Source organism: Protobothrops mucrosquamatus, unplaced genomic scaffold (assembly GCF_001527695.2).
Source record: "Protobothrops mucrosquamatus isolate PMUCROS unplaced genomic scaffold, P.Mucros_1.0 scaffold547, whole genome shotgun sequence".
In the NCBI taxonomy this organism is placed as follows: domain Eukaryota; kingdom Metazoa; phylum Chordata; class Lepidosauria; order Squamata; family Viperidae; genus Protobothrops; species Protobothrops mucrosquamatus.
In genome coordinates, this window is record NW_015386851.1 from 523,500 (window position 1) to 550,089 (window position 26,590).

At 41.0% G+C, this 26,590-nt stretch overlaps 1 protein-coding gene across 1 annotated transcript; it reads right to left on the bottom strand.

Annotated features, from left to right (window-relative positions):
* Positions 1-6,148: 6,148 nt before the first annotated feature.
* Positions 6,149-20,605, bottom strand: TGIF2 (TGFB induced factor homeobox 2). Its single transcript, XM_015817009.1, has 2 exons — positions 20,375-20,605; positions 6,149-6,734 (listed from the first exon to the last, which is right to left on the bottom strand). The coding sequence occupies exons 1-2, from the start codon at positions 20,576-20,578 to the stop codon at positions 6,153-6,155; spliced, it is 786 nt and encodes a 261-aa protein (XP_015672495.1). The 5' UTR covers positions 20,579-20,605; the 3' UTR covers positions 6,149-6,152.
* Between the last annotated feature and the right edge of the window lie 5,985 nt (positions 20,606-26,590).

Consider the following 26,590-nt stretch of genomic DNA (forward strand, 5'->3'; position numbering starts at 1 on the left):
CTTTACAGCACTCTAAGTGGTTTATAAATATCAGTCTATTGCCCCCAACAATCTGGGTCATTTTACTGACCTTGGAAGGATGGAAGGCTGAGTCAACCTTGGCAGTGGGCAGAGTCAGCCTGCAATACTGCATTCTAACCACATATCTTTATTATCAAAGGTGGATTGAATTGTAAAACAAAGACGTGAAGAGTAAAAAAGATAACTGGAGACTGAGAAAGTTATGAGTGGGTTGAGTAGATGAGAAAGATGAAAAATCTTTAAAAATCATGCGAAGAGGTATATAGGCATGGCTCTGGAACAATAGGTTTTCAGAATAGAAAGGCGCTGAATAGCACGAATGCTCTTGGTACTAACTAGACTTAAAATTGATTTTTTTCCCCCTCTTCTTCCTGTCTCATTTCATTTATTTTTTGCTCATCTTTGCATGCTTACTCTGAAGACAAATGGCATGAAGGTTGAATGTATGCATCTTGTGGGTGGCTAAAGGACAGTGAACAACTCTATGCATCCTTCCTTCCATTTAAAAACACATTCAACCCTAATCTGTTAGAAAGTTCAGTCATTTGCTGGGCCTCTCACTGCCCTTCTCCCTCTCCTAAAGTTACTTCAGCAAATTTTTCAGGTATGATAAAAAATGTCACAAGGACAAGGCTCAAATAACATCCAGATTTTGGTAGGATTGGCAAAGCTGAACAAAAACCTGGATTGTTCATTAACACTTTAAGTGAGGGTTCTACAGATGCCTCATTAGAATCAATCCTGCAAATAAATGGTATTCTTCCCAAAATGAGTCAGGCTGAGTCAGACCCACAGCTCATTAGCCAGCCTCATTACAGCCAGAAATAGGATGTGAGGTAGGTTTTCTTGCTGGTATCAGGGAGAATGCTGGAGTGGTGTGTGTGTGTGTGTCTGATTTAGAGCTTTTTCACAATTTTCTGAAAATATTTTAACGTGTGATCAAATCAGAGGTGGAAAGCCAATGCAAGCAGAGCAATTATCTTGGAGAGGTCCTAGCTCAGTGTTTCTCAACCTTGACAATTTTAAGGCATGTGGACTTCAACTCCCAGAATTCCACAGCCAGCATTGCTGGCTGTGGAATTCTGGGAGTTGAAGTCCACATGCCTTAAAATTGTCAAGGTTGAGAAACACTGTCCTAGCTGATGTAACAGGTAGAAAAGCACTAATCTAGACGTAGACAGGCTGCTGACCTAGACCTAGAATGCCAAGACTTCAGCAAAGAATCTTTTGTTCTCTTGGAGAATAAACAATAGATTTAATCTGTAACTTGAACAGGCTCGAGAAGGGCTGTGCTACCCATTCTCATAGATTAAAAAGTTATTCCATCTATATTCTGTACAATAAATTAGTAAAATGGTCACACTGTTAGTGGAGAGAAAAGTAAGTTCTTCCTTTGTGTGTTTTTGTACACAGAGTGTTATCCAACATTAAAACCCTTCCTATCTCCAATCATGATGGTAAATAATTTTCTGGGAAATCTTCCTGATAAATACTGATTACCATGATCTTAATACTAAATGGTAGGTAGAAAGCACATTCATATGAGCAAACCTTATAAATAAGATTAATTGCAATGCAGCATAAATATTGCAACTTGATCTAACTCAACTGGAATGCATATTAAGATGAAATGAATATAATCAACTGAAGGCAATAAAAGGTTTATATTAAGAGTCTTTATATATGGAGCTAAATTATGCTTGCCTCTTGTGTGCTAAAGTTAAAAGAAAATTTCTTTTAGAGTTTTTTTTTTCAATGGCTGATTTTAGTCTCTTATAAGTAAATGAACCAAAGCACAGTAATTTTGCAAAAGAAATCCCAGGAAATCCTGGTGTTAACATCTTTGTATAAATGATGTTTTTCTGTGAGAGATTTAAAAAACCTTTTGAATTTTGAATGCCTTGTTCTGCTACCTGCCTTGCTAACAGAAAAATCAACAATGGCTTCTTGAAATATTACAAAGCTAATTTTTATTTTGGCCATTTCTAGATATAACTTTGCATCATGGGAGCTTTCCCATTTTGTAGCTTGCAGATCGGCCTATGTAGTACTCTCATTTGCTTCTGAATCCATCCCTATATATCCCCCTATATACAAGTGAGTGATTTATAACAATCATAACATGTGGACACCTTTCTTTTGCCCACCCATTCACTTTCCTTAAAACACAGTAATTACAAACCTCACACAAATACATTTTTTCTACTGCACTTTTACACCAGAATACTAGAAACACATTGTAGATTTACCTTTTGAGTGCTTCAAGCATTATCAATAACATCAATTTGTTGCAATGAAAGAAACTATTCTAAGTAGAATTTTAATGCCAAGATTCATGAGATCATATCAAGTTAAAAAAAACCATATTAGGTATGATGAAACATGTACATTATGTGAGAAGTGTATTTTTGTTCCAGGGATTGCCTATGTAACATGATTATCCCCATTAAGAAAAAACATGAACATGAGAGAAAATGTTAATCACTAACCAAATGATGACAGAGCTGTCTGGAATCTCAGGGAAATCACATAATAAATTAAGTCATTTAAAAGTCAATTTGGAAACAGCTGGTCTGGATAAGAAGTCTCCAACTCAGCTAGTCTGCTTATACAATACTGACTAATCTTTCCAATGCCCATTTGAGAGCAGCACCATATGTACTCCACCCATCAAAGTCTACAGTTGTTTTCTCAATTCTTACATCAGGCTACAAAATAGGTCAAGTAGGATGAGTTATCCTCACAGTGAAATGATTAGGGCAAATTGGACGAAGTGGCTGCAAGAAGCAATACTTGTTCCTGTTTTGGAGAACTGGCCTTCTCCAGAAAAATAATCACCTATCTGGCTAATTTCACAGAAATCTCAGATTGTAAAGGTCTATTTCCCCTAGCTATAAAGAGGAAAGTTTTCTAAGACATTGCCTCTTTAATTGTCAGGCACAAACAATTAGATCCACACATGCAGAGTTCCAGCTAACTACTTAATTACATTCTGCCTATAATACAGGAATCTCCCCGGTCTGTGAACAATTGGAACTTGGCGGGTGGAGTAGATGTCAGCCCTAGTGCTTTTGCAATTGCACAGTGACACCGGGCTAGATTAATCTCACAAGCACAAGAAGTTTGAGAAACATAAGTATTTTATACATCCCAAAAGCACAGCTGTGATTTAGCCTGTTGATCTAATCATGATGGTACTTCTATCTCTTTAAAATCTATTATACAAAAGGAAAAATGATGCTAAAATTAAATCTTTTCATACCATCCAATTTCATAGCATCCAATTCAGATGTTAGTTTCAGTACTGAAGATGATGCACTTGCCAGGCATGGTATCTTTTTAAAAAAACTTTATTGATTAAAAAAAATTCAAAAGTTATTTACAGTAGTTCTGCTCCATAAAGTTCAAGCAAAAGAATATTTTCTCTCTTGCAAAGTTCCCATCCCACCTGAAACAATATCTTTGCATCATTAGGACAAAGTACAGCAGTATATCAAAGAGCAGCGCATTGCAGGAACTGGATTTTAAATTTTTCTTTTATACTAAAGTTTCAGATCTGCTTAGGCACTTTCTACAGCCCATTAGATATCCTGTGTATTATTTTAATCACACTGGTCCCATTCTAAAGGAAATCAGTGATATATGTACCATTAAAGTCAAGTAGGTTACTAGCCAAAAGTGTATTAAGAGGGACCTGGGATACATCTGTTCAAGGAATTTCCATTTCAATAGTACACTAAAATAATGCCCAATTCCAAGCAGTAAAAAAATGAAATGTTGCTGCACATTCTAGAAAACCTTGAGTGGTTTCCTTTTAAAGGGATTTAAAAAAAAGATCAAAAGACTGATATGTTCACCATCCAGAACTCAACTTAGGATGAAAACTGGATACAAGACTGATGAATGCCCTCAAACAAAATAGCAATAAATGAACAGCTTAAGCTTTTTCCAAGGCAGCTCTGTGGGCTTTTTAACAGAAGGGGGAGAGGGGAAGCACCTTTGGGTTATTTTAAAGATGACTTTGGATTGAAATGGCAACTCTCTAGGCACAGTTCGCTACATCCCATCAATGACATGGGACTAAGGGTCAAAGAGCACCAAAAAGAGAAGGGAATGGACAAGGCTATGTCCAGCAGCAATTGTGGGTTTATACTAATTCTCTTAAGTAGCACTTTCCAGGGGAAGGGGAGAAGGTTGAGGGGGAAGGCACTCAATATTGGTAGAAGCCGTAAGGCCTCCCACTTGGGCTCTAATTTTCCTACAAACCCTTTATTCTCCTCTCAAAATCTGCCATGAAATCAACCACCAGCTTCTAGGCCTGATTCAAAGATATCTGAGAAAAAGTTGTATTCTGCTGGGCTTTATCTTTACTATTCATGCAACATAATAATTAGGCTAACACCCTCTAAAATTAGTGTTTCTCAAGATAGATATATAGGTGTATATAATAGATCACTATTTAACTTACATTTACAGTGAAACAGCACTATTCAAAAAAGAGGTGGATGATTCTACCACCCAGGGTATGCCATTCTTGTGCGAGGTCTTGAACTCAGGGCAAAAGAGGATATGAAAAGATGAATGCATTCTTACTGGTCTGTCTTCTAAACGATCAACAGACAAGCCTTGATTTCCCTCCACCTAAATCCAAAGTGTACCCCTTTTCTCTAATTTTGAATAATAAAACTATTATTGGGTCCATCGAGACTATAGATATATGGAACACATGAACATCACATGGGAGCGATATTCAGAATTGCCTGTAGAATGGAAGCCCTGATCTGCTTGACTTCCCTTCTTGGCCATGAGACGGCACCCTTGCTCCATCAGCAAAGGAGCAACTACATTCAGCATGATGAAAGCAAGGATACAAAAATACCCAAGTCAGAATGAATTCTTGTTGATTTGTATAGGTAGTTTTGTCAGCGCATCTGTCAGAGATGCTGCAAGTTTCCCAAAGTCACACAGAGATACAGTTCATGTCCAAAATTAAAAAGGAGAAAGCGTTGTTTAAAGCAACTTCACATTTGAAAAATTTGTTTTTAGTTTCTTCCACACCTTTGATTTAATGCCCTCCTCCATGGTTTATGGCTACCCTTCTGCCAGCATAGTCCTCTCTCTCTTCTAGTGTTGTACTTATCAGGACAAATGGAAGGAGTAGACAGAAGAATGCTCTGTTATCAAAGAAACCAGCTAAATTTCTGCCAGCACCTAAAGTAGATCATCTAAAGCACCATATGCTTTTGTTTCTTTTACTGGCACCAATATTCACAAGGTGATGCTCATCTGCTCTTCCTGTCCAACAGAAAGAATGCCACAATCTTTAAAGGCTGCCAACTCATTTGTTCGTTATGGGAGACTCCCACCAGGTGTGATGTAAGGACCAGCCACATATTCACACCAGTTCAACAATATGCTACAACATGGTACAACTTTAAAAGAAAATGAGAGGGGAACAGAAACATTTCCCTGTCCCCTCCAAGAAAATTAAAAGTATGTTCTGTATAAAAAAAAAAAAAGCCAAGGGTGGTGAAACAGCTCCTTGCTTGTCTTGAGTTATCAAAAAGAAAAAAAAAGTATTTGTTTCTGATAAACTGCTTTGGACTGCTTTCTCGTCCTAGTCCATGTCAGTAAGCTTTGAAAATCTGGGGGAGAAGGGAGGGGTGGGAAGAAGGTAAGAAGTGTTCTCTAAATCCTCCACAATTTTTTTTTTAAAAAAAGAATCAAGCGTTATAAAAACATCAACCAGCAACTACATCTTCTCAGAAGATGTTCAAGTTTGGGGCCCTTCCAAGAACAGGAGCCAGAAACCCCTGAATAGACCATCTCCTCCAGGCGACTTCAGAGATACGCCGACTGGCTCCTTAGCCTGATGCCAACCCAAAGGATGAAGTAGTGTGTGCCCTCCTTTGAGGGAAATGTTTATATAAAGTTGGGGGTGCCTTGTTTCCAAGGTCAGCTGGCAGCATAAAGGAGAATGGAGGCTTCCACCATGACGGTTCCCGGTTTGACAAGAGACCGTATCACAGCATTAACTTCTAATGGGAGCTCTCGCTGCAAAAGCCAACAGAAAAGAAATTCTGGGAAAAAGAAAGGGCTGCCTCCGAGAGGAAACCAGAGGCTGCAGGAAGTTACTTGTTTTTTGCAGGAGAAGATTCTCTCTGTGGTGATGGAGGCAGTTGCCCACTCAGCTTCTGTGAATCAAGCTCAGCTGCTCTTTGCAGAGCCACTTCTACCAGCAACTGGAAGCTGCTGAAGTCCTCTCCAAAAAGCTCAGGTGGTGTTGGAGGAGGCGTGTTGAAGAGTCCACTGGTGGGACTGGATGCATCTGCCCGGGTGAGAAGAGCCAGCGTGTTGCCTGTTGCACTCAGCTGTGACTGCTTGGTATGGGATTCCAGTTCAATCCGTTGGAGCATGGATCGTTTCTCTAGGTCGCCGGTCATCACAGTCAAGTTGCCAGCCAGTGGCCGAGAAGTCTGGCAGATCACAGGGGGGCACACAGACATGGAGAGGACCTTGGATGTAGTGGCTGCAGCAGCAGGAGGAGGAGGCACCATCAAGAGTCCAGAACCTGCAGCAGCTCCACGGGAAAGTGCTACATCACTGGCTTTGGTGCCTCGGCGAGAAATAGTGAACTGGTTTGGGTCTTTGCCATCCTTTAGCAGCATGTCAGGGAGAAGTCTGCGCCTGGCATTGATGAACCAATTGCAAATCTGGAAGAAAGACATCAAAAACGTGGCATTAGATGTACCTGAAGCTGGAGGAAGACCTATGTGAACCCAAATCCCAGGAGATGGGATGTCTACCAGTAAAATGGGCACAAATATAACCATCTGTACAGAGAAATTTAAGTAAAACATTTAACTGAGAGAGAAGTTTAAAAATTAAGAGCAGCATTATTTTTCTGCCTTGTATTACAACAGCCTCCTGAGGCAGACTGGATTGAGACAGAAATGCAAAATTATTTACTATTATCTATTTATAAGAACAGGTAAGTTAAAACTTACTCATTTTTGCCCTGGGCCGATCCATTTTCCTGACATGCAACTATCTTCACAACTAGTGTGGTCTTCAGCTTAGAATTTTATTTTTTTTATCAGGAACTTATGTCTACACATAGTCCTCGACCCATGATCACACCTGGGATCAGAATTTCAGTCACTAAAGGATGCAATCGTAAGGCTGCCATTGTTAATAGAGAGTTGTGAGTGGTTAAGTGGAGAGTCCCAGGTAGGACTGCAGAGGTGACACAGGAGGGAGGGGAAGGCCGGCAAGTTGCAGTGGAGCGCTAAGCCACAGCCGGCTCTGGAAGCCTCAGCCACCAGGGCCAGGAATGCAGCATGAAGCTGGTGCCTCAGCCATCCCATCTAACCCAGAAGGTTACTTCCCCCCTCCCACTCACCTTTCTCTCCCCTAACCTGTTCCCTTTTGTCCACCCTGCATGGCAACACTCAATGGTGGCAGTATCATTGCTGGGGCTGAAGAAGATCCCAGGGTCATCGGAAGTCTGTCAGCTGCCACTGTCTCCAGGCCTCTAGTTCAGGCCCAGTGCCACATCACTGCCCCTGAGAAAAGCCACCTCAAGCTCACACCACGGCCAGCCATGCCAGCACCACTGTACAAAGCCCCGTTGTCCTGTCACTATCCACTCCCCAAGCTCTGCTGCACCCCACTGACCTTCGCTGCCTTAACCCATTCTCCAGCCCATGTGCCCCCATTACTTCTTCAAGCCAAGTTCCCATTCTTTCTCCAAGCCATGCATCCCATTCTTACAAACCTCCAGAAGCCTGGTCTTCCTCGTGTCCTGTGAGAGTTTACCCAGATCTCATGACAACAGGCTCACAATTTGAGAAGAAGTGGCACTCACAATTTGAGAAATGGTCTTCTGAAGCACTGCCAAGGACAGGGTTCCTCCTGTTCTCTAAACTGTGTGCCTGTTTTCATGATATCTGTGGAAAACCAGGTTTCCAAAGGATCTTGAGAACGAGACATGCAACTTAGAGAAGGAATGGTAAACGCAGCTTGGAGAACAGCACAACAGTCAGTGGGGCACAGCAAAGCCTGTGGAGGGCAGGGTGTTGGGAGAAAGGGGAGCTTTGTGCAGTAGTGCTGGCATAACTGTCCATGGTGTAGGATTTGACTAGGTATTTCTCAGTTGCAATAGTGGTGCTGGGACTAAAATAGGGCCCTGGGGATGGTGGCAGATGGCTGAGAGTACAATATTGAAGGTCTTGGATCTCTACTTCAGCCCCAGTCCTGCCATCGCTTAAGTGCTGCTGCCAAAGGGGAGGGAATAGGCTGGTGGAGGAACTGCAATGCAGTTATAAATGCAGGCAAGCTGCCAAGTGCCTGGGATTTGATCATGTGGATGCGATACAATGGCCATAGCTTCCGGCATGGGTTGCAAATTTTTTTTTCAGCACCATTACACTTTCAAATGGCCACTGAATGAATGGTCATATGTCAAGGACTAACTATATATGAAGTAACTAACTTAACTATATTCATGCACTTTTCAATTAAAAGTAAATCATTTTTTTTCAAAACTATCTACCTATATATATAAGTATAGTATTACAGTGTCCTTTTTCTCAAGCACAAGTTCCCTCCACTCCGCCAATCCAGTTTCAAAAACATCACAATGACGCTTTGGCCAACTATCACTAAGTGATTAGCTTTCCCAATTGCATACATGTTATTCTCCCTTTAATCTCATCCCCCAAAAGATAGATACTGCCTCTGAGCATTTTCAAGGCCCTTCAAAAAGTGGCAAAGAAAATTGAAAGCACCATTTACAATTTATCTTGCTTCCAAAAAAGCTTTAAAAACTCTGAACATATTTTCATGATTCCTTGTAACAGACAGAAGTTTTGCAAAAGAAAATAGAAAACACTTCCATTCAGGTGAAGCTCAGAATAGAAATAGGCTTTATGATTATAACACCATGATTACAAGACAAACAATGCAGGTTTGAAAACATTCTGCATTCCTTCCGCCTGCTTTTACTTTGAGGGGCAAGAATAGGGCTATTCAGTTGTCATTTGAATTTCTCTTTTTCTGTGTTACAAGCTGGGATTTGCCCAGCCAGCACAGGGTAAAAGCACAGAAGATTTCTTCCAAGATTCCAGGCATACTTTCTCTCATGCCAGATACGTTCAAAAGTGAATAAAAAGTATGCTGGTTGTCTCCTTTGTATAGGCCGGAGCATTCTAGCTTATGATCACACACCTTCAAAGTTCCAGTCTACTTCTTTTCAGTCCTAATTTGGCAACTTATAATATTACTTTCAACCAAAGGCTGGTTTTGTAAAAACAAAAACTGCCTGCCCAGAGTTTGCTTCATACAATTTATCTACAAAGAGATGATCATTCCTTAATTGGTTCAAGATCAAAGGAACCTGTAGGGCAATTCTTTTGTTCAACAGTAAAGCCTTCTTCAAATCAAACTCAACACCAGGTGACTCATGGACCTGCATCTAAGCAATTTGCAGGTGGTCTATTCTGCTTCCAGGTTACCTTTCTACCTCATCAATTTTGACAACAGCCTCTGCATTTCTTGGGAAAGATATGTCTGCCTCATTAAGATTTTGAGATCAGCCAAAGTCAGCTTGCTGTGAAACACTACAGAAATTAAGGGATTGAGCTTGGAAGAAGGGATATATTAGACTTAAATACAATAGTGCATGGTGTGTAAAATGTAAATAGTGAAAAGGTTTTTTTTTAATCTAATTCATGTTCATTCAGTGCAACTAAATCTGAGGTAATTCAGAATTGAGAAGACAACACAGCAACCAAAACTACATCTTGTATTATAAATACCAGCTGCTAGGTAGCAATAATGAAAAGAGTGCTACTATGAACTTCCTGAAGACAATGTGGGACACAGAATACTTAGACTGGTATACCATTTACAAGATCCACTAAGACATTTATGTTCTTATGAGCAAAGTCCAATTTTTACTTGATAGAAAGAGTACCGGACTATAAAATTACAACTGCCTCTAGTTAGAACCAAGTTTATTCTTGCCACACTGTATAGACCAGAATAGTTCTTATTCTGGCATAGAATACAAATGCTGCTAACTAAAATATTTATACCCACCTACTCACAGCTTATATTTGTATATTGTGTCTCCTATGTAAGACCACTTATTCCCCAAGATGGGTCCCTCCTCATGCAATGGGATCTCCATTCCCCAAATTATGAGGAAGCCTACAAAATGTCATGTTCTTGATGTCACATTCCTGGATGATTTTCCTCCCAAGAGAATAATCTGATGTAAATAAAGGCAATTTAAATGATTACAGGGAGAGAAAACAGCGTTAAAGTTTGCTAACTAGCGGATACATATTTTTCTGGAAGACTTCAACATTATTCATCACGCTTTTTATCCAGATCATCAATGTGGCTCTAAACTTATTCCCTGAAGTTCTTTTTAAAAAAAAAAGTTTTCAAAGAGGAAGCAGGGTTCAAAATAAAGCAACAGTTTCTAGCATCTTCTTTCTTTGCCTCAATCTCATGGGCCTGATGATGTTTTCCACTGGCAAAACATACAGAATCTTATACATTTGAGCTGAGTCCAGCATCTGCCTTTCTCATGTCAGCAGATTATGTTGCGTTTGCTGTACTGGGTTACATACTAGTTGTAATCTCAGTCTACTTATATGAGGTATCACATTGTTTTTGTGTTTATAAATGTATATAAATACAATACATTTGATCTCAGTGATATTCACCCCCTCAAAGCTTTCACATCTTAGAATTCTGAGCCGCTTCAGTATCAACTGATGGCAGCACCTCAATTCATTAAACACCTCCAAGTTGGCAGTAAATGAATAAAATTGCCAAGACTCTCCAGAAGCAGTACTGAAACACAAATATTCCTTCCCCTATTTCTTTCATAGGCATTAATATTTACAATATAACAGTTGACATTTTTGAGTTGCTTCTGCAAAAAATAACTTCAAAGGGGGTCAGAGGAAAAACTAGGTTAAATACAGGATATCAGTCCACCAAACTGAAGCTCACTTTTTATTAACTTTCCCCAACTTGACGTTCCCCAAATGTACTGTGACTGTGACTCCCAAGCTGCTAATATAAAAAGGCATGATATCGTTTCTATGATAATTGCTATGGTTTTCTATTTCTTCCAACATACTAAACCTACAATACAGATCCTTATGTACTGCCAAACCTATCTCAAATTTAAACAAGCTTGTACATCACCCTACAGTATATTTGCTTATGTGTTTCTGGTGCGTGCACAATTGCATCCTTTGAAACAAGCAATCACATTTCAATCTAGCCAGCTAGTGAAATTATGAATCAATTGCCAAAAGGTCAGAAGGAATTCCAATGTAATGCCATAACAAGTGAATTTACAGAATGTTGGGAGGCAGAGCAGCTAGTTATGCAATTTGTTTCATGCATATATTAGGATGCCATACAAATTTTTCTCCTCTTGAAAGCACAATGGAAATGCATGCACGCTTCAAAGAAAACAATTACGGAAATATAAATCAAGCAGATTGACTTATCTTTTTCAAATCTACACTGCTGAAAAATTTTCCCTCAAGGGCACATTACTACAAAATTCCCTTTCACCTTTTGTAGCATTATATTATGCCGCTGCAAAGATATAAACTTTCAAAACTATTCAGTTTTGAAAATGAACTGGTCAAAACTATGCAGTTTTGAAAATGAACTGGTCATTCTGAGTTTCCAGGTTCATGGCTTGTCAAACACTGTGCCTCTCTGCTATGAACTGAAGCAGCCCTGATTTTTTTTTTTTCAGGCTTCTCCACAAGGAATCCACTTATTAAAATATTCTACTTCCTAAAGCAAAAGTACCTCTTTTTCACCCAGAAACTTTTTAAGAAAGACTACTTTATGAAGAGCAGAAAGATGTTTTGCTCATATAAAATCCAAACTTTCTCATTCATTTGAAAGCATGCACAGCTCTAACAAAAATCACCAAAATCCTCAGAAGAAGACAGCTGTCAACTCATTTCTTCTAGATTTCAAATATGTGGTTATATGCCACAAATTTTATAGTAACAAAGTTGAGCTCTCTTTCTAGATCCCTCTTCTTTCATTGCTAAGAAGGCATGAATGTAGACTTCAGCTCAGCCCAACTGATTTCCCCATCACTTTACACTTACACACACACACACACACACACACATGTATGCATAGAGAAATAAAACCTATTAACCTCAATCTTAAAAAATGATTTAGAGAAATTGGGACACTAGCATACTGTACACAGCCTCTCAAACTTTCCATCTACCAAATGTGCTGGCAATACATTTCCTGAAATTCCCACCTATCAGCCATTTCTTCTCAGCACGCTGGGAGTTGTAGCCAAACACATCTGGAAGACAGATTTTTTCTTTTAAACCTCTATGGAAGGAGACATTTTTTAAATCTGACATCTAGATCCCTATAAATGTTCACCCTTGAGACATCTTACTTAAGAGACAATTATCTAGCAATATTCGATGGGAAATTAAAGGCTGATGGTACAATTTAAGATGAGTGGCCAACTGCCTGTATATTTTATCACTTCCCAAAGCATTAAATCAATATTTCATGCGAGGTGCCCTTGGAAGAAGTTGCCACAATAGCAGCACTAATGAGATGTTGGAATCTTCCCACACTATCACCTTTTTCTAATATATTTAAAGCACCCTCATCCAACTCTATTGTAGCACTCTAAAGTTACAAGGCTTCTAAAACAAAAAGGAATCATTTTGCTTTCCAAAGTTTTAGCACTAACAGCAAATTCGGGGGTCAATTTCTCAATCCATATACTTAAAGCAATTGCAGGATGGTAAATTCCTGAAATGCAAACTTTGTTGTATGAAACAAGGGGGCCATTCCTCTACATGGAATTTTTTAGTTGTGGTTTTATATTCAGTCCCACCCATACACATCTAGAAAGAGACAGAGATCCAGTTATGCTACTTTTAGAATTACAAAAAGTGACCTTGAGTATCTTAATAGTTTGCGGCAAGCAACCTCTTTTTCTGCCTACAAGCAAGAGCTGTAACTTGTTATCAGAGTATTTGTACTCCCAGCAAGCCGAGCAGAACAGAGTAAGCATTCTTGTGCAGTCAGATCCCAGCTGAGAGAGTGCTGGACTTCGACAGTGGGGAGAGATGGGAACAAACTGTCAAAGGAAGCTCAGAACACCCTCAGGAACGCTACTGACTCCTCAGCAGGTCAGACCCCCAAAGTGACCCCCGTTATATGGGGGAAAACTATCTGTCTGCTGTAAAAGAGAGTGCATGCAAAAGGCAGATCATAACAAGCAGTTTGCTTTTCACAACATTCAGCAACAGAAAACAATCTGAGTATCTCTCTTCAATCACAACAGCATCATTTATCTTTTTCTCATTTTCTCTAGCGTTGTGAAGACTAAGATGGGAAAAATGTGAAGAGGTGAAACATTTTTTTCTCCTGGGATAGAAAAAAAAAATGGAAGTTGTATTTTTCTACTTTTCTCCTGGCCTTCATGCCTCTTTCTTTGTACTCCCCCTTTAAAGCAGAGCTGTATTTTGTTAACATTTAACATTAAATACAATTAAGGCTAACAAGTATCTGAAATCCCAATAGGGATGTTAGTAGCATTTTTTTCTTCCGTTCAATCATGTTCAATTCTCAGAGACTGCCTGGATGAGTCCCTGCAGTTTTCTTGACAAGGTTGTCCAGAAGTGGTTTGCCATTGCCTCTTTCCTAGGGCTGACTGGTTTAAGGTCTCCAGCTGCCTTTGTGCCTATGGTGGGCCTAAAACTCACAGACTCCTAGTTTCTAGCCTGATGCTACTACACTACACTAAACTAACTCTCCATAGCAACATATTGAAATGCACAAGTGTTTTGAACTACACAATAACATTTACATGAAAGACAGGCTCCTAAAATTTTGGCCAGAGGAAAGGATAACACAAGTTTTAGAAAATCACCTTAATGCTCATTAATGTTTAGAAAACCTATTTTAAAAGAAAAAGAATGTTTTTCCTCCATCTTTTCATGTTGCACTATTTGGCAATAACTGCAGGATCTGAATACTCGGGTATGGCTGCAACTATTCTTTTCCTATTTCCACACTGGGGATGTCTCCAAGACTATGAGATACCAAGTTGCTTGGAAACAAAATTAATTAAAACACACAAAAGAGCTAGGGTGAGCCTCTGAGTTCTGCATTATCCTAGTGTTCTTATAACATTGTGGTCTTCTTGGCTATCTTGAAAAGTCAATCCAGTTAACTCTTAACTCTACAAGTTAACTGGTTGGATTCTTGCTCAGAGGTAGGTGTAAATGAGCAAAGAAAGAGAGAAACTTCTTCACAGTCTTGTATATTTGCCAAAGGATGATGGCCAGGAGAAGGAGATTCATAGATCATCTCTCCCAACCATCTCAGAAGAGATTCTGAACAAGGCAGGCCAACCAGATTTGTCATATTCTGAATCTGAGTTTATATCCTACAAAACGACTATTTTCATTGCAGGTACATTATCATAATGGACAGCTCATTTTTCTTATTGCCATGTGCAAAGTTACTGTAAAATCTGCTGATCTAAATAACATAGAATACAACTGAGTTAGTACAGAGATCACCAAAAGATTTGCTAGACAGAGTGGAAGCTAAAAGTTAAATCAATACAGCAAGGTTTTGCAAGGAGTCATATATTACCCCATTTCCCTTTCATCTCCATCTCAAAACATGCCTTGTTCATGTAACCTTTGACTTGCCCTCTGATTCATATTCTCAACAGTAGCTAAATTTTAAATAAACATAACAGAATCTGTCTACATTCATGTGTCTTTTTCTTGTCTGTGCCTTTTGATTTTTCTTATTGTTAACTAAGGAACTGTAAGTTCCTTGGAATAATAGTCTTTACTTTTAGTCTAGAATAATACAAATTAAACATGCTAGCTCTTGCTTATCATGCTAAAAGCTAAGAATTTGGTAATACAATTGGCATAAATATAGCATAACTTATCTTTTATCTTTGCTTTTATCTGTTTGTCATTTGGTTTTAATTTTGTTTTAACTGCATCTTTTATATGATTTTATGACTTTTTATCTGCAAACCGCCCAGAGTCACTTAGATAGTGAAATGGGTGGTGGCTAAATTTGATAAATAGTTCAAATATTGCCCATTTTTTAAGTCTCCAATATAAACTATACATCATGAAATAGCTAATTTAGCCCTAATTGCACATTATTTTAAGATGTGGTTTAACCATGTTTTATGAAACTTGGGATCATTTGCCATGAAATATAAATTGCAATATTAAATAGTGGACTTTATGCATTTTGTATAATCAAAATTAAACAAATCAAATTATAGCATTATATATACTTAAGCCAGTTTCATCTTTTTGTTTATTTGCAATTCCAATAGATCTTTTTCATAGAGACAAAGAATTAAAATGAAAAGAAAGCAAATGTCGTTATCATAGCCAAGGCTACAATTATACTTTCCAACTATACAGCAGAAAAGATAACAAATTTACAAAAACTTCATTCTAGAGAAGGTTATTCATTACAAAATGCCAAAAGCTAGAGATAATCCTCCTAAATTTTACAATAATATAAAGTCCACACTGCAGCAGGATTGGAGATTGTGGCTATGACATTCTAGGGATGTTATTATATAGAAAGTCAATTTAAATTAGAGTTAAAAGTTGGCACAGAGATTCCAATTTATTTAGTAGCAATTAACTATATCTTACACATTGGGAATGTATATGATTCTATAATTAATAATATATTTTTACCCTTTTGCATAACAAGGAAAATGCTCTGTGCACTGCCCATATATCCTATTATCGGGCTTGTAGAATACAAATGAACTAAGCTAACATTGCAGGAGAAATTCCTTCCTTCCTTCCTTCCTTCCTTCCTTCCAAATTATTTCTACAAAGATGCTCATTTTTATTGTCTTTTATGCTATCTTTTGCAGTTCCCAAAATGCCCCTTTTTGAGATGAAATACCATAATTCTAGCCAACATAAGTGATCCTGCACTACAGATCTGTTAAACAAAATGATGATGGTATTCCTTTTTGTGGCTGATATTTTTATGGAGATGCTTACCACAACCACCACATATATTTTCTGGTCAAATAGTCCATTTCACATCCTATCTGTATATATATCACAGAATGCAAACACTTTTTCCTGTTAACTGCACCTGCCTTGATTATATGTATTTCACCAGTCTGGAAAGTTCCTTTAGAGCTCTTCATAAAAGTTTAGCTACCCTAAAAATCTGTACCACGAACAAAGTAGGCCACCCTTTATTTTATAAATTGCAAGTTTCTATAACCCAGTATAATATGACTAATACTGACAGAACAGCCTTAAAGTACTGGATTCCCGCAATAACCTATTAGGAACTGCTAGATCTAATGCCATGATCTAGCCAGTTTCTCTTCAATGAAAAAAAAGGTTTTACTGCAAAAGGATGAAATAAAGTCTTGATATATTGGTAATATACCAATCCATGCCTGAAGCATTTTAATTTGTGGGTCTCCCATCAAATAATTGTCAGTGCCTGCAGTTAGTTACTTTGAAAAGTGTCCAGAAACTTCAACGGGTACAAAATACACCTGCCAACGCATTGAATGAGTTGGGGATCACCTTATACTCTATAGGGAGACCTCTCTGGTTGATGAGTGCTATTAAGGCACAATTCAATATGTTGGTTTTAACCTCTGAAGGTCTCTACAGTTTAGGGCCTGACTATCTAACAGGTTGTCCTATCTTGCTATGCATCTTTCCAGATTTCAGAGGCTATTCTTGGGGCATGAAGGAGCAATCTTTCCGCTCTATCACTCCCAATCTTTGGAATGCACTCCCTTAGGAGTTTCACTTAGCCTCCCATTCTCTCTCTTTTCAAGAAAGGAGCCTGAACCATTCTGTTCAGCAATGCTTAAGCTGGTTTGGGGTTTTAGCTCAATTTATTTCCTCTTTTAGCCATGTTGGTCCTTTAACAATAAAAAAGCAGGTACAAATTAAGAGTTCTGCCATCTCACCTAGAATTCAAAATGGTAATATGTTTATTGAGCACCAAAGACTGAATTCACTGCTGAAGAATCCTAAATCTGCTCATATTATTAGGATTGTAACTCCTGTCCCTCCTGCCCAATCCTCACTATACTCTCAAAATCTACTCTACAATGTTTAGCGTCAGAAATTTGATTGGATAGTGGGGGGTGTTTGAGGAAGAGGAGAAATTTCCCTCTTCTTCCTCCATCAATGAAATCTGTTCTCCCACACCATTAGAATCTGATCCGAAAGAAAACTGTGCTACTGTCCACTCCAATCTGGAAAATATAATTATTACTGAATTGGAGCATAAAAATAAGTAAAACAATTATTCTTGCAGCAACATTGAATTCTGAACCAGTCAAGCACAAAAGTAGACCAAGGAGCAGCTGAAAATTCCAGGACTAGCTTAAGAAATTTAAAAAAAAAAACCCAACACTTGGAAGAAGGCAATGACAAATTACTTCTTCACTACTGGCAAGAAATCTACATGGATGCATCCACATAACCATTAGGCATCAATATTAATGTGGGGCCATCTCTACTTTGTTAGATCAAACCTATGTTCATTCATGAGGCATTAAGACACTTTCTCCAGCGCAAACCCAGAAAATTAAAATATCCAGTTATCTGAAAAAATGCCTTTAAAATAATTTCCAAAGCTTGTGCTCAGAGTTTAGATGTACTTTAGCTTTATTTTTGAAAAGCTGTACCGCAGCACAGAAAATTTAACTGTACACTTATTATTTTGCCAGCTCCCACCTATCCTACAAGGTAGAACTCATGACTTTTTACCCTCAATATCACTAGATTGAAACCACCACAGAATTTGCTGTTTATTATGAAGTTGGCCAACTCTTTGAAAACAGCCTCGAAAGGACCTTATTACTCAATAAACTTCCGCTTATTTTGAGGTTTGTTTTGTAGAGACTGAAAATCAGCACATAGTTGCTAAAATGTAAGGTCACAAGCAGGAGGAGGCAAGCCTTCAGAAAAAGAAGAAGCTAAATTCAGATCAGATACATTCAGAGGCTGTCTCTGCATTGCAGCTGGATTTCTATATTGGCATTCTCCCCTAATTTCTAAGTTACATAGCTTCCTCCCCATTGTAACCAGACACAGAGAAAAATTTACCATAAGGAAGTAAAATGAATTATCTTTGGCCCATTGGTTGCCAGAACTCGGCCAACAGTTTATTTAGGGCAGTGGTTCTCAACCTTTTTAATGCTGCGACCCCAACCGGTCGTAAGTCGAGGACTAAGCCGGTCGTAAGTCGAGGACTAAGCCGGTCGTAAGTCGAGGACTACCCAACCGGTCGTTAAGTCGAGGACTTTCCCTGCCCAGGAGCACCGCACATGCGTGGTTCCGCCCCCTGCGCCGGCCGAGGCGTAGCTGGCAAGCGGCAGAGACGGAGCAGGCCGACCACCAGCTGGCCCAGCCCAAGGGAGGTAAGGCACCCGCCGGAAAAGGGAAAAAAAATGGTGGACAAAAAAAATGGCGGACAGCCTTGCTTGGTGACCCCCATGAAATGGTCGATCGGCCCCAAATGGGGTCCCGACCCACAGGTTGAGAACCACTGATTTAGGGTCACATTCTGCTACCTTAAATCTCAGGCCACAATGTATTTGAAAAAGGAGAAAGGAAGAGGATAAGCAAAACACCAGCCATTTAAAAGTGCTTAAACTGCTATTCTATTTGGTTGAATTCTATCCTGATACCAAGGCTTTGAAAGCCAGGCTGGTACTGAAGACCCTAGGCTAGAAACTGGGAGACTGTGAGTGCCAGGCTTGCCTTAATCATGAACCCAACTGACTTTGGGCCAATCACTCTCCCTCAGTCCTAGAAAGAAGGAAATAACAAACTGCTTCCAAAAATATTGCCCAAGAAAATTGCATGCATCTGTCCAAGCAGTCATCAGCAGCCAAGACTGATTTGAAAGCACACAAAATGTACGGCAGTGCTTCAGATATAAAGAAAAAGTTGTGGTTCAGAGCTTGCAAGTGAACATAACCAGCACTTTTCTACAATTCCTTAAAGCAGACATCCTTTGTTATGGGTTGCCTATCTGCTCTCTCTCTGCAGCTGTCACACAGCCGCACACGTTGCAGGCAGGTGCTACATTCACACTCCCATATACTCAATAGCACTTTTTTTTGTCTTCAAAACTGAATCATGTACAGTTTTAATTAATATGGCCTTAGAAGGCTAAGTCACACCTTAAATAGGCATAAAATAAAATCTGCTTATTTAGTTCCAAACATTTCTTGTAATTACTTGCTGGTCAAAAAAAAAAACCCATCAGAGACATCTATTCTCCCCACTACTGTGCATTCCAGTCACACAGATCATAAGAAGACATTTTTAAAGGCAACGTTAACAAGAAAGTTTAATAATGTCTCTGGTTCTGCAAAGACAGGCCAATCAATGCTTATATTTCTGCCCCACAGCATTTTGACCTCTCCTGGTCTGGTAGAGGACTTGTGATAGAGGAGTGTGACACTGAAATTCTAACCAGGGTTAAAGAATAGACGTATCTTATATACTAGATCTAGACATGGGCTTGAAATATCCCACTTCATGGAAAATTGGGCCTCAGATGTTTGATGATTTAATGAGTCACTGAATGTTTGGCAGTAGACACTATATTTGGAAATATTACTGAATATTCAACCACATTCTGTACTAGCTTCCCATCACAACTAAAGTACTACAAGGACAGTTTAGGAGTTAATTTCACCAGTGTCATTATGACTCTAGTAAAGGGTTGCTAATGAGTCTTAAGATATTCTGTCATCCCAATCATAAATTCATTACCAGCACCATCCTTAGATTTATTTTGGACAACAAACGAGTCAATTCAATGAGGGAACCATTAAGTATTAGACCAAAACAGAACTATTATAACACTTGCTTCTCTTCTAACATTTATATCCTAAGCAAGTTCCCTTCTATTTTAATTACGAAATATCAAACTGGACAAAGATATACTAAACATTACAGAGGCAGAAAAATATTACTTTTGTCCTTCAAAATACCCAAAATGTAGTTTTTCAGATCCAATGTCAATAATTATAAGCCGTAAACCTTTTAAGAAAGCAAGCAGGGCAAAAATCTGTATGGGAATTCTGAAGTTTGATTTTAAATAAAAACCCAACTGGTATGTGTTAGGGATTTGAAAGCATAAAACCCAGCTCTTATTTAACAGCTTTTCCATTTTGCCAGCTTCCTCCCCACCCCACCCCGGCCTTAATTTCAGAGCCACATTCTGGGAAAGCATATTAGAAGTTTCTTACTTGTAGAACAGAGAGGCTTGTCTGCCCGGAAAGGCTGAGTTTCTCTTGCTCTGAAGGGTACGCATTGAACCGATGTTCATACAGCCATTCCCGCAGGATCTTGACAGACTCTTTGGGGAGATTGCCCCTTCGTTTCCTCTTGCCAGGCTGGGATGGGTCCTGAGAAATGCTCCCATCATCTTCCCCAAAGTCACTGTCAGACATTGTGGAACTGTTGGCAGATTTGTCTTGGTTCAAACCTGAAAGCATCAGAATTGTATGTTAAATGCAAAAAAAATGGCATCCTTGTGTGATCAGTTTCTGCATATGTAAGGAGCAAACGGGAGAAGGCGTATTAATTTCATATGCTTTTCTGGACAGCCTTGTGTTCTGATAAAATAGGGTATAAAATCTCGTATCAATGATGTTAAAGGAACCATTAGGCATCATGACTAGATCCATCCAGTCTATCAAACACACAGAATGCTTTTTGTGTTCCTGTTCTGAAATGCTAGAATCACACCTTTTTTGTAATACAAAACACTTTAAGAGGCAGCACTAGCAATTTCTTTGCTTAGAAATTAAAAGTTCTATAGCAAACTAATAACTTTTTTTTCCAAATATTGCCTTTTTTTTTTTTACAACTCTTGACACAGCTAACCATCCAGTGCAATGACTGGGTCCCTTTATGGCAGTCTTGAGAGAGGAGCATTTATCCCCCAAAAGTTTTCTCCCCATTCTTCTGTGTGTATTTATCCTTGGAATTGCTATATAGAACTAAAATGCATTCATTAAAACATTTTTAAGAAAAACAGCCCCACTGGAGTTTTTAGTGCTTGTTGAACCATGATGAAACCATCACCCAAATATTAAGATATTAAAGGGTACATGGCTTTTGGAGGATGTTGAAGGCTGAACACATTCTGTTCTTAAAAAGTTTCTTCCCTTAAGTACAGATTGTTACATTTACGAGCATTTTCTACCACTTCAAAAAGAAAAAAAGGGGGGGAGGGAAGAACAGAAAGAACCTACACAGGGGGGGAAAATGGTCCACAGAAAACAATCGACTTTCAGTTTGCTCAAGGCTAGCTTACTGCCCTTTTCCAGACATGTGGTCGAGTTTGTTTGGAGGAAGGCATTCAATGATCAACACGTCGGGATCCACCCCCAGAAAGAGGGCATACAAACAGCAGGCAAATTCAAGTCCATTGAAATGCAAACCCGATTCCCTCTCGCTCTTTCTCTCCTCCCGCCCCCCACAAGGGAAAATGGCAAGACTTTGTGCCTAATTAAAAAAGCAAATGGATCCTTGTCCGATTCCTGCAGGCAACCGAGCGCCACGGGGCTTAGAGGAGTGGCTGGGTACGTGAGGGAGGCATTCTCCCTTCAGTTTTAAGTCTGTAACTCATCAGAGATGGAGGAGGAGGAGGTGCCTTTTCTCTTTTTTTTTTTTTCGCTGCCGTTTCCTCCTAGCCCTGAGCTACCCACCACCAGCTGCACATGGGAACGGCACAATCCACCCCACGGGGGGGGAGGGAAGCGCGCGGAGGGGGGAAACCAGTAAAAATGCAAACAATACAGGAAGGACGGAGGAGACTCGGGTCGAAAGCCCCCCCCCCTTTTTTTTGATCGGCTTATATTTCCGCCAAACCGCCTACTTTCAACCAAAAACAAAACAAACCAGGACAACCCACCAATACCAAAAGCCAGCAGAAAGGAAGTTGAAACGGCAACAAGCGGCAGCCGCCGTGCCCATTCCTACACAAAGGGAATGCCATTGAAACCAGCCCGACGAGGGGCGGAAAGGAACTGAGGGGGAGGGAGGAAAGGGGGGGGGACAGACCGATAACATTCTTTTTTTCTTCCGTTTGAATTCAAGATGTCAGAAGTTTGCTACAGAGTAAGAAGCGCGCACGCTTTGCAAACAGGATTTTGCAAACTCCCGGATTTCGCGCAGCGGCAGTGGCTCCAGCGAGGATTAGGCGCAGGAGTTTCCAAAAGGGCTAAAGTAAAGTGGAATGCAAAAATAACCTCGGCTCAGCCCTCCCCCCCCCCACCATCCCTTTCTTTAAATCTCTACCCGTCTCTCCACGCACGCACAAACCCGGGACTCCATGTTTTCTGCCTGTTACATCGCCGCTCTTACCCCCAACTCTCCTCCTCCTCCGAAGCCCTTCCATGGAGGGATCGAGGGGCAAGGCTGGGGGCTTAGCCGAGACCTTTCTCTCCCGGATGAAAGGGTTCCCGGGCCCCCGAGGACTGGAAGCGAAGAGCGGACTGAGGAAGGCGCACACAAAAAAGTTTCCTTCGGTGTCTCTTGCCCTGAGTGACAGATGCCGAGACAGAGTTCTCTTTGTTCCAAAAGAAACAGGAACTTGCACCCCCTGCACCCCCCCCCGCACGCGTTACCCCGGTTTTACACCAAACGCATCTCTCCCCCCCCCCCCCCCAGCTGTCATTCTACAAGCTGGGCAAATCAACGAGGGGGAAGGAGGAAAAAAAACACAAAATTTTCTGGAAAATAAAATCATATCCCAAAACTCGTGATTTGAGAGAGAGCAAAATACGAATGGGGGGGGGGGGGTGGAGAGAGAGAGAGAGAGGAGGAGTTTGCCAAAGAGAAAATTGGGAAAGTTGCCATTTTGGGATTGGGAGAAAAGAAAAAACACGTAAAAGTACAAGAAAAAGAGCCTCTGAAAGTTATTTTACAGGAAGCAAACGAGGTTCAGGTGGTCGCAGAGTCTTGCCTTTGTTTCTGCGTGTAGAAAGTTGGATCTGCTTTTTTTGCTTTTTCTCCACCGTCCGACTAAATGGGACCGAACAAAAGAGTCCCTTCCTCGCTCCCTCGCCCCCCGGCACAGTTGAGTGCTTGGAAGGCATTTTTTTCCGTCGCCCTCCTCCTCCTCCCTCGTGCTTTTCAATCTCTGCTTCTTCCCCAGCGCTACTTTTGGCAAAGTTGAGTAGCTTTTTGCAAGCACCGGAGACAGTCGCGCACACAAAAACACACCCGGGTCTCTCCAGGAGGTGCTCCATTCTCTACGCCCACACGCACGCGAAACTTCCCCCCCCCCCGCGTGCTTTTGACAAAAACAGAAGCGGGCTGCACTGCCCTGACTCTCTGCAGGCGCTTTTAGCCTGCAAGCGCTCCCTGCACGCTTTGGCCATCCAAACCGAAATGGGTTTCATCCAGTCAAAGAAGGGAAGAAAGAGCGAAAACCCCCCAACGCTCCAGAAACTTCCCGGCCACTTACTTTTCCTCGACGGTTTCATTTTCTTTCTTGCGCTTCTTCCCACTCCCGCCCCCCTTTCCCCCTCCTGGCCGCGCCGCCGGCAGTGTTCGTCTCCAAAGCCTTGGCCGAGGCGAGCACTAGTTGCTGATGCTGCTGGGTCCTGGCTGGACGAGGAGATGGGACTTCTTTGTGTGCGCGCAGGCCGTTCAAGAGGAGGGGTCTCGGGGCTGTTAGATGTGCCTTTTTAATACCTAACCTGCTATACGGTCTGACAGCTCAGCCTGGAAACTACCTCTCCGGCTGACGTCAGATCGCCTCTTCCAGTGACTGCTCGGCTCCGCGCATCCAGAGTGCAGCGCGGGGGCAGCCCGTTTCAGGAGGGCGCGGATCTCCTCCCCCTCCCCAAGATAATCGGAAAGGCGGGGGAGGGGGCGCAGGCGGAACTCGGCGAGGCAGGAACAAAAACAGAAGCTACAAGTCCTGGAAGAAGGAGGTGCGAGTTGCACGCCTGAAAAACTTTTGATTCAAACAAAAGTTTGCATTTGACACACACACACACGCGTACGTACGAATGGACCTCTCCGCTTGCTTTTCGAGAATGATTTGCGCAGGGGCGGATTGCAGCTCAAAAACCAATAAAATCCTCACGAAATGAAAAAAGAGAAAGAAAATTCGCCTGAAAGTTTCCTTGCACTGATTTTTTTCTTCATCTGTCCAAGTGTCTTTAAAAACTGCTGTTCCTTGGTCTAACTTCCTAGCCTGTTCTCCAGAGTTGTAGTCCTGTGCAGAACCTTCAAAGAAACACACTGAACCACAAACTTAACCACATTTTAGCCTAGTAGTGAAGGACAGGTAAATTGTGATTCATCAGAAATAATGGTAAAATGAATGGAAAAACTGAAATAAAGGTATAAAGGTATTTTGCACAGAGAGGATTTTAAAATTCTCATTGAGATGAAGTCCCAAATCAAAAATCTGGATCTAACAACACCAGCAGTGGAAAACTACAAATCTTGCCCATGGTCACAACTGAATGTACAGTAATGTCAATTCTTGATGTATTCATTAAGAAATAAATCCCAGTAAACTTGATAGCACCGTGCAGCTAGTCCTCGACTTCCAACAGTTCATTTAGTGACCGTTGAAGTTAAACAGCACTGAAAAAAATGACAGGTTTGGTTTTTACACTTTGGACCATTGCAGCATCCCCATGATCACGTGACCAAAATTAAGACACTTGGCAACAGACTCATATTTATGTCTGTTACTTACTTAGCAACTGCAGTGATTCACTTAAAACTGTGGCAAGAAAGATTGTAAAATGGCCAAAACTCACTTAACAAATGTTTCACTTAGCAACAGAAATCTTGGGCTCAATTGTCGTTGTAAGTTGAGGATGTTGTGTCCCGTGCCTGCAGAAGCAGGCGCGGGAAGTTGCAAGAGTCCCGGGCATTTGCAAAAGCTGCCCGGGACCAGACTGACCGGCGCCGGCCTTGTGACTGGTGGGAATTGTCCGGGGATCGGAGAGTATATATAGAGGCTTGCGCGCCTCTGGGGTTGTCGTTCGTAGAATGGAAGCAAACAATAAAGACTTGTTGGAGATGCTTCGTCTCAAGCGCCATTATTCTCCGGACTTAACACTGGCGACGAAGGTGGGATCCAGTCTCTATAGCTAAGAAAAGCTAGAAGACTCACCCAAAGAAGTCCGGAAGAGAAACGGCGTGGAAGTCAGCGTTATCCTGCCAGTACGAAATCGCTGGAGGGTGCGTGCGGCTGCAGAAGACGACCCTGATCCTCGAACGGCGTGGAAGTCAGTGTTATCCTGCCAGTACGAAATCGCTGGAGGGTGCGTGCGGCTACAGAAGACGACCCTGATCCTCGATCAAGGCTTGGAGACACACATTTCAACAGAGAGATCAGCGAGCTGTGGAATCAACAGAGAGATCTGGAAGTGGAGTGGCCAAGATTCTGCGGCCCACTCGAAGCGCTCCAGTGACTGCAACCATCCACACGAAGGTGGACAAGCGTTACCAAGCAGCTGGGAAGAGGTCCAAGGATCGTCAGGACAAGGGCCCAGCTGAGCTTCATTGCATCGGATGCGGTGGATGCCAGAAGCGTGCAGAAATAAAGGCTACATCGCTGCGAATTGCCTGGGTCGACTGAAGGAGTTCTACTAGACAGCAGGATTTGCCACGTTACGGCGGCTCCTTCACACCCTTCTACCAAAGGTGGCGTCCATGTCGGGCGCAGCATTGTTTTATCTAGGGGGGAGGGGTGTTGTGTCCCGTGCCTGCAGAAGCAGGCGCGGAAAGTTGCAAGAGTCCCGGGCATTTGCAAAAGCTGCCCGGGACCAGACTGACCGGCGCCGGCCTGGCGCACATGCGCAAGGTGGGAAAGGACTGCCTTGTGACTGGTGGGAATTGTCCGGGGATCGGAGAGTATATATAGAGGCTTGCGCGCCTCTGGGGTTGTCGTTGTTCGTAGAATGGAAGCAAACAATAAAGACTTGTTGGAGATGCTTCGTCTCAAGCGCCATTATTCTCCGGACTTAACAGAGGACTACCTATATTCACAGTAATTATTTTAAGACTGAAGCATTAAGTGCTGCTAACATTTCTGTACTAGATCAAGGGAGTCTTTGTATGAATCAAATAAGCAAATTAAAGTTTTATGTGCTTGCTATAGTTGTGTGCTTTTAATAAAATATTCAAACAATATGGTATTCCAGTGAGATCTGCCTCCAGGCCCTTCCCCCAAAGGAGGGGAACTATGTTTCCACAAAGGAGAGATCAAGAACCTAAACTCAGAGAGCACTAAGGAGTCCGCAATTCAACCTAAGCTACATATATTCTCTCCTATTAAGAGTTTTTTCTATCCTGGCATATTAGAAAGGGTCTAGGAATGTAGTAAATAACAGGCCTATTTACATGGATAACCTTGTTGTAGAAATAAACTGATCAAACATTTATATGTTAGCAAAGTCATAACCCTTTCTCTACCCTAAAAT

Bases quoted from the DNA above. Each gene is read 5' to 3' on its own strand.
- TGIF2 (XM_015817009.1), bottom strand. From the start codon at position 20,578: ATGTCTGACAGTGACTTTGGGGAAGATGATGGGAGCATTTCTCAGGAC. The intron at 6,735-20,374 runs GTAAGAAACTTC...TCTTTCTTCCAG, and splicing joins CAAGCCTCTCTGTTCTACAA to ATTTGCAATTGGTTCATCAA.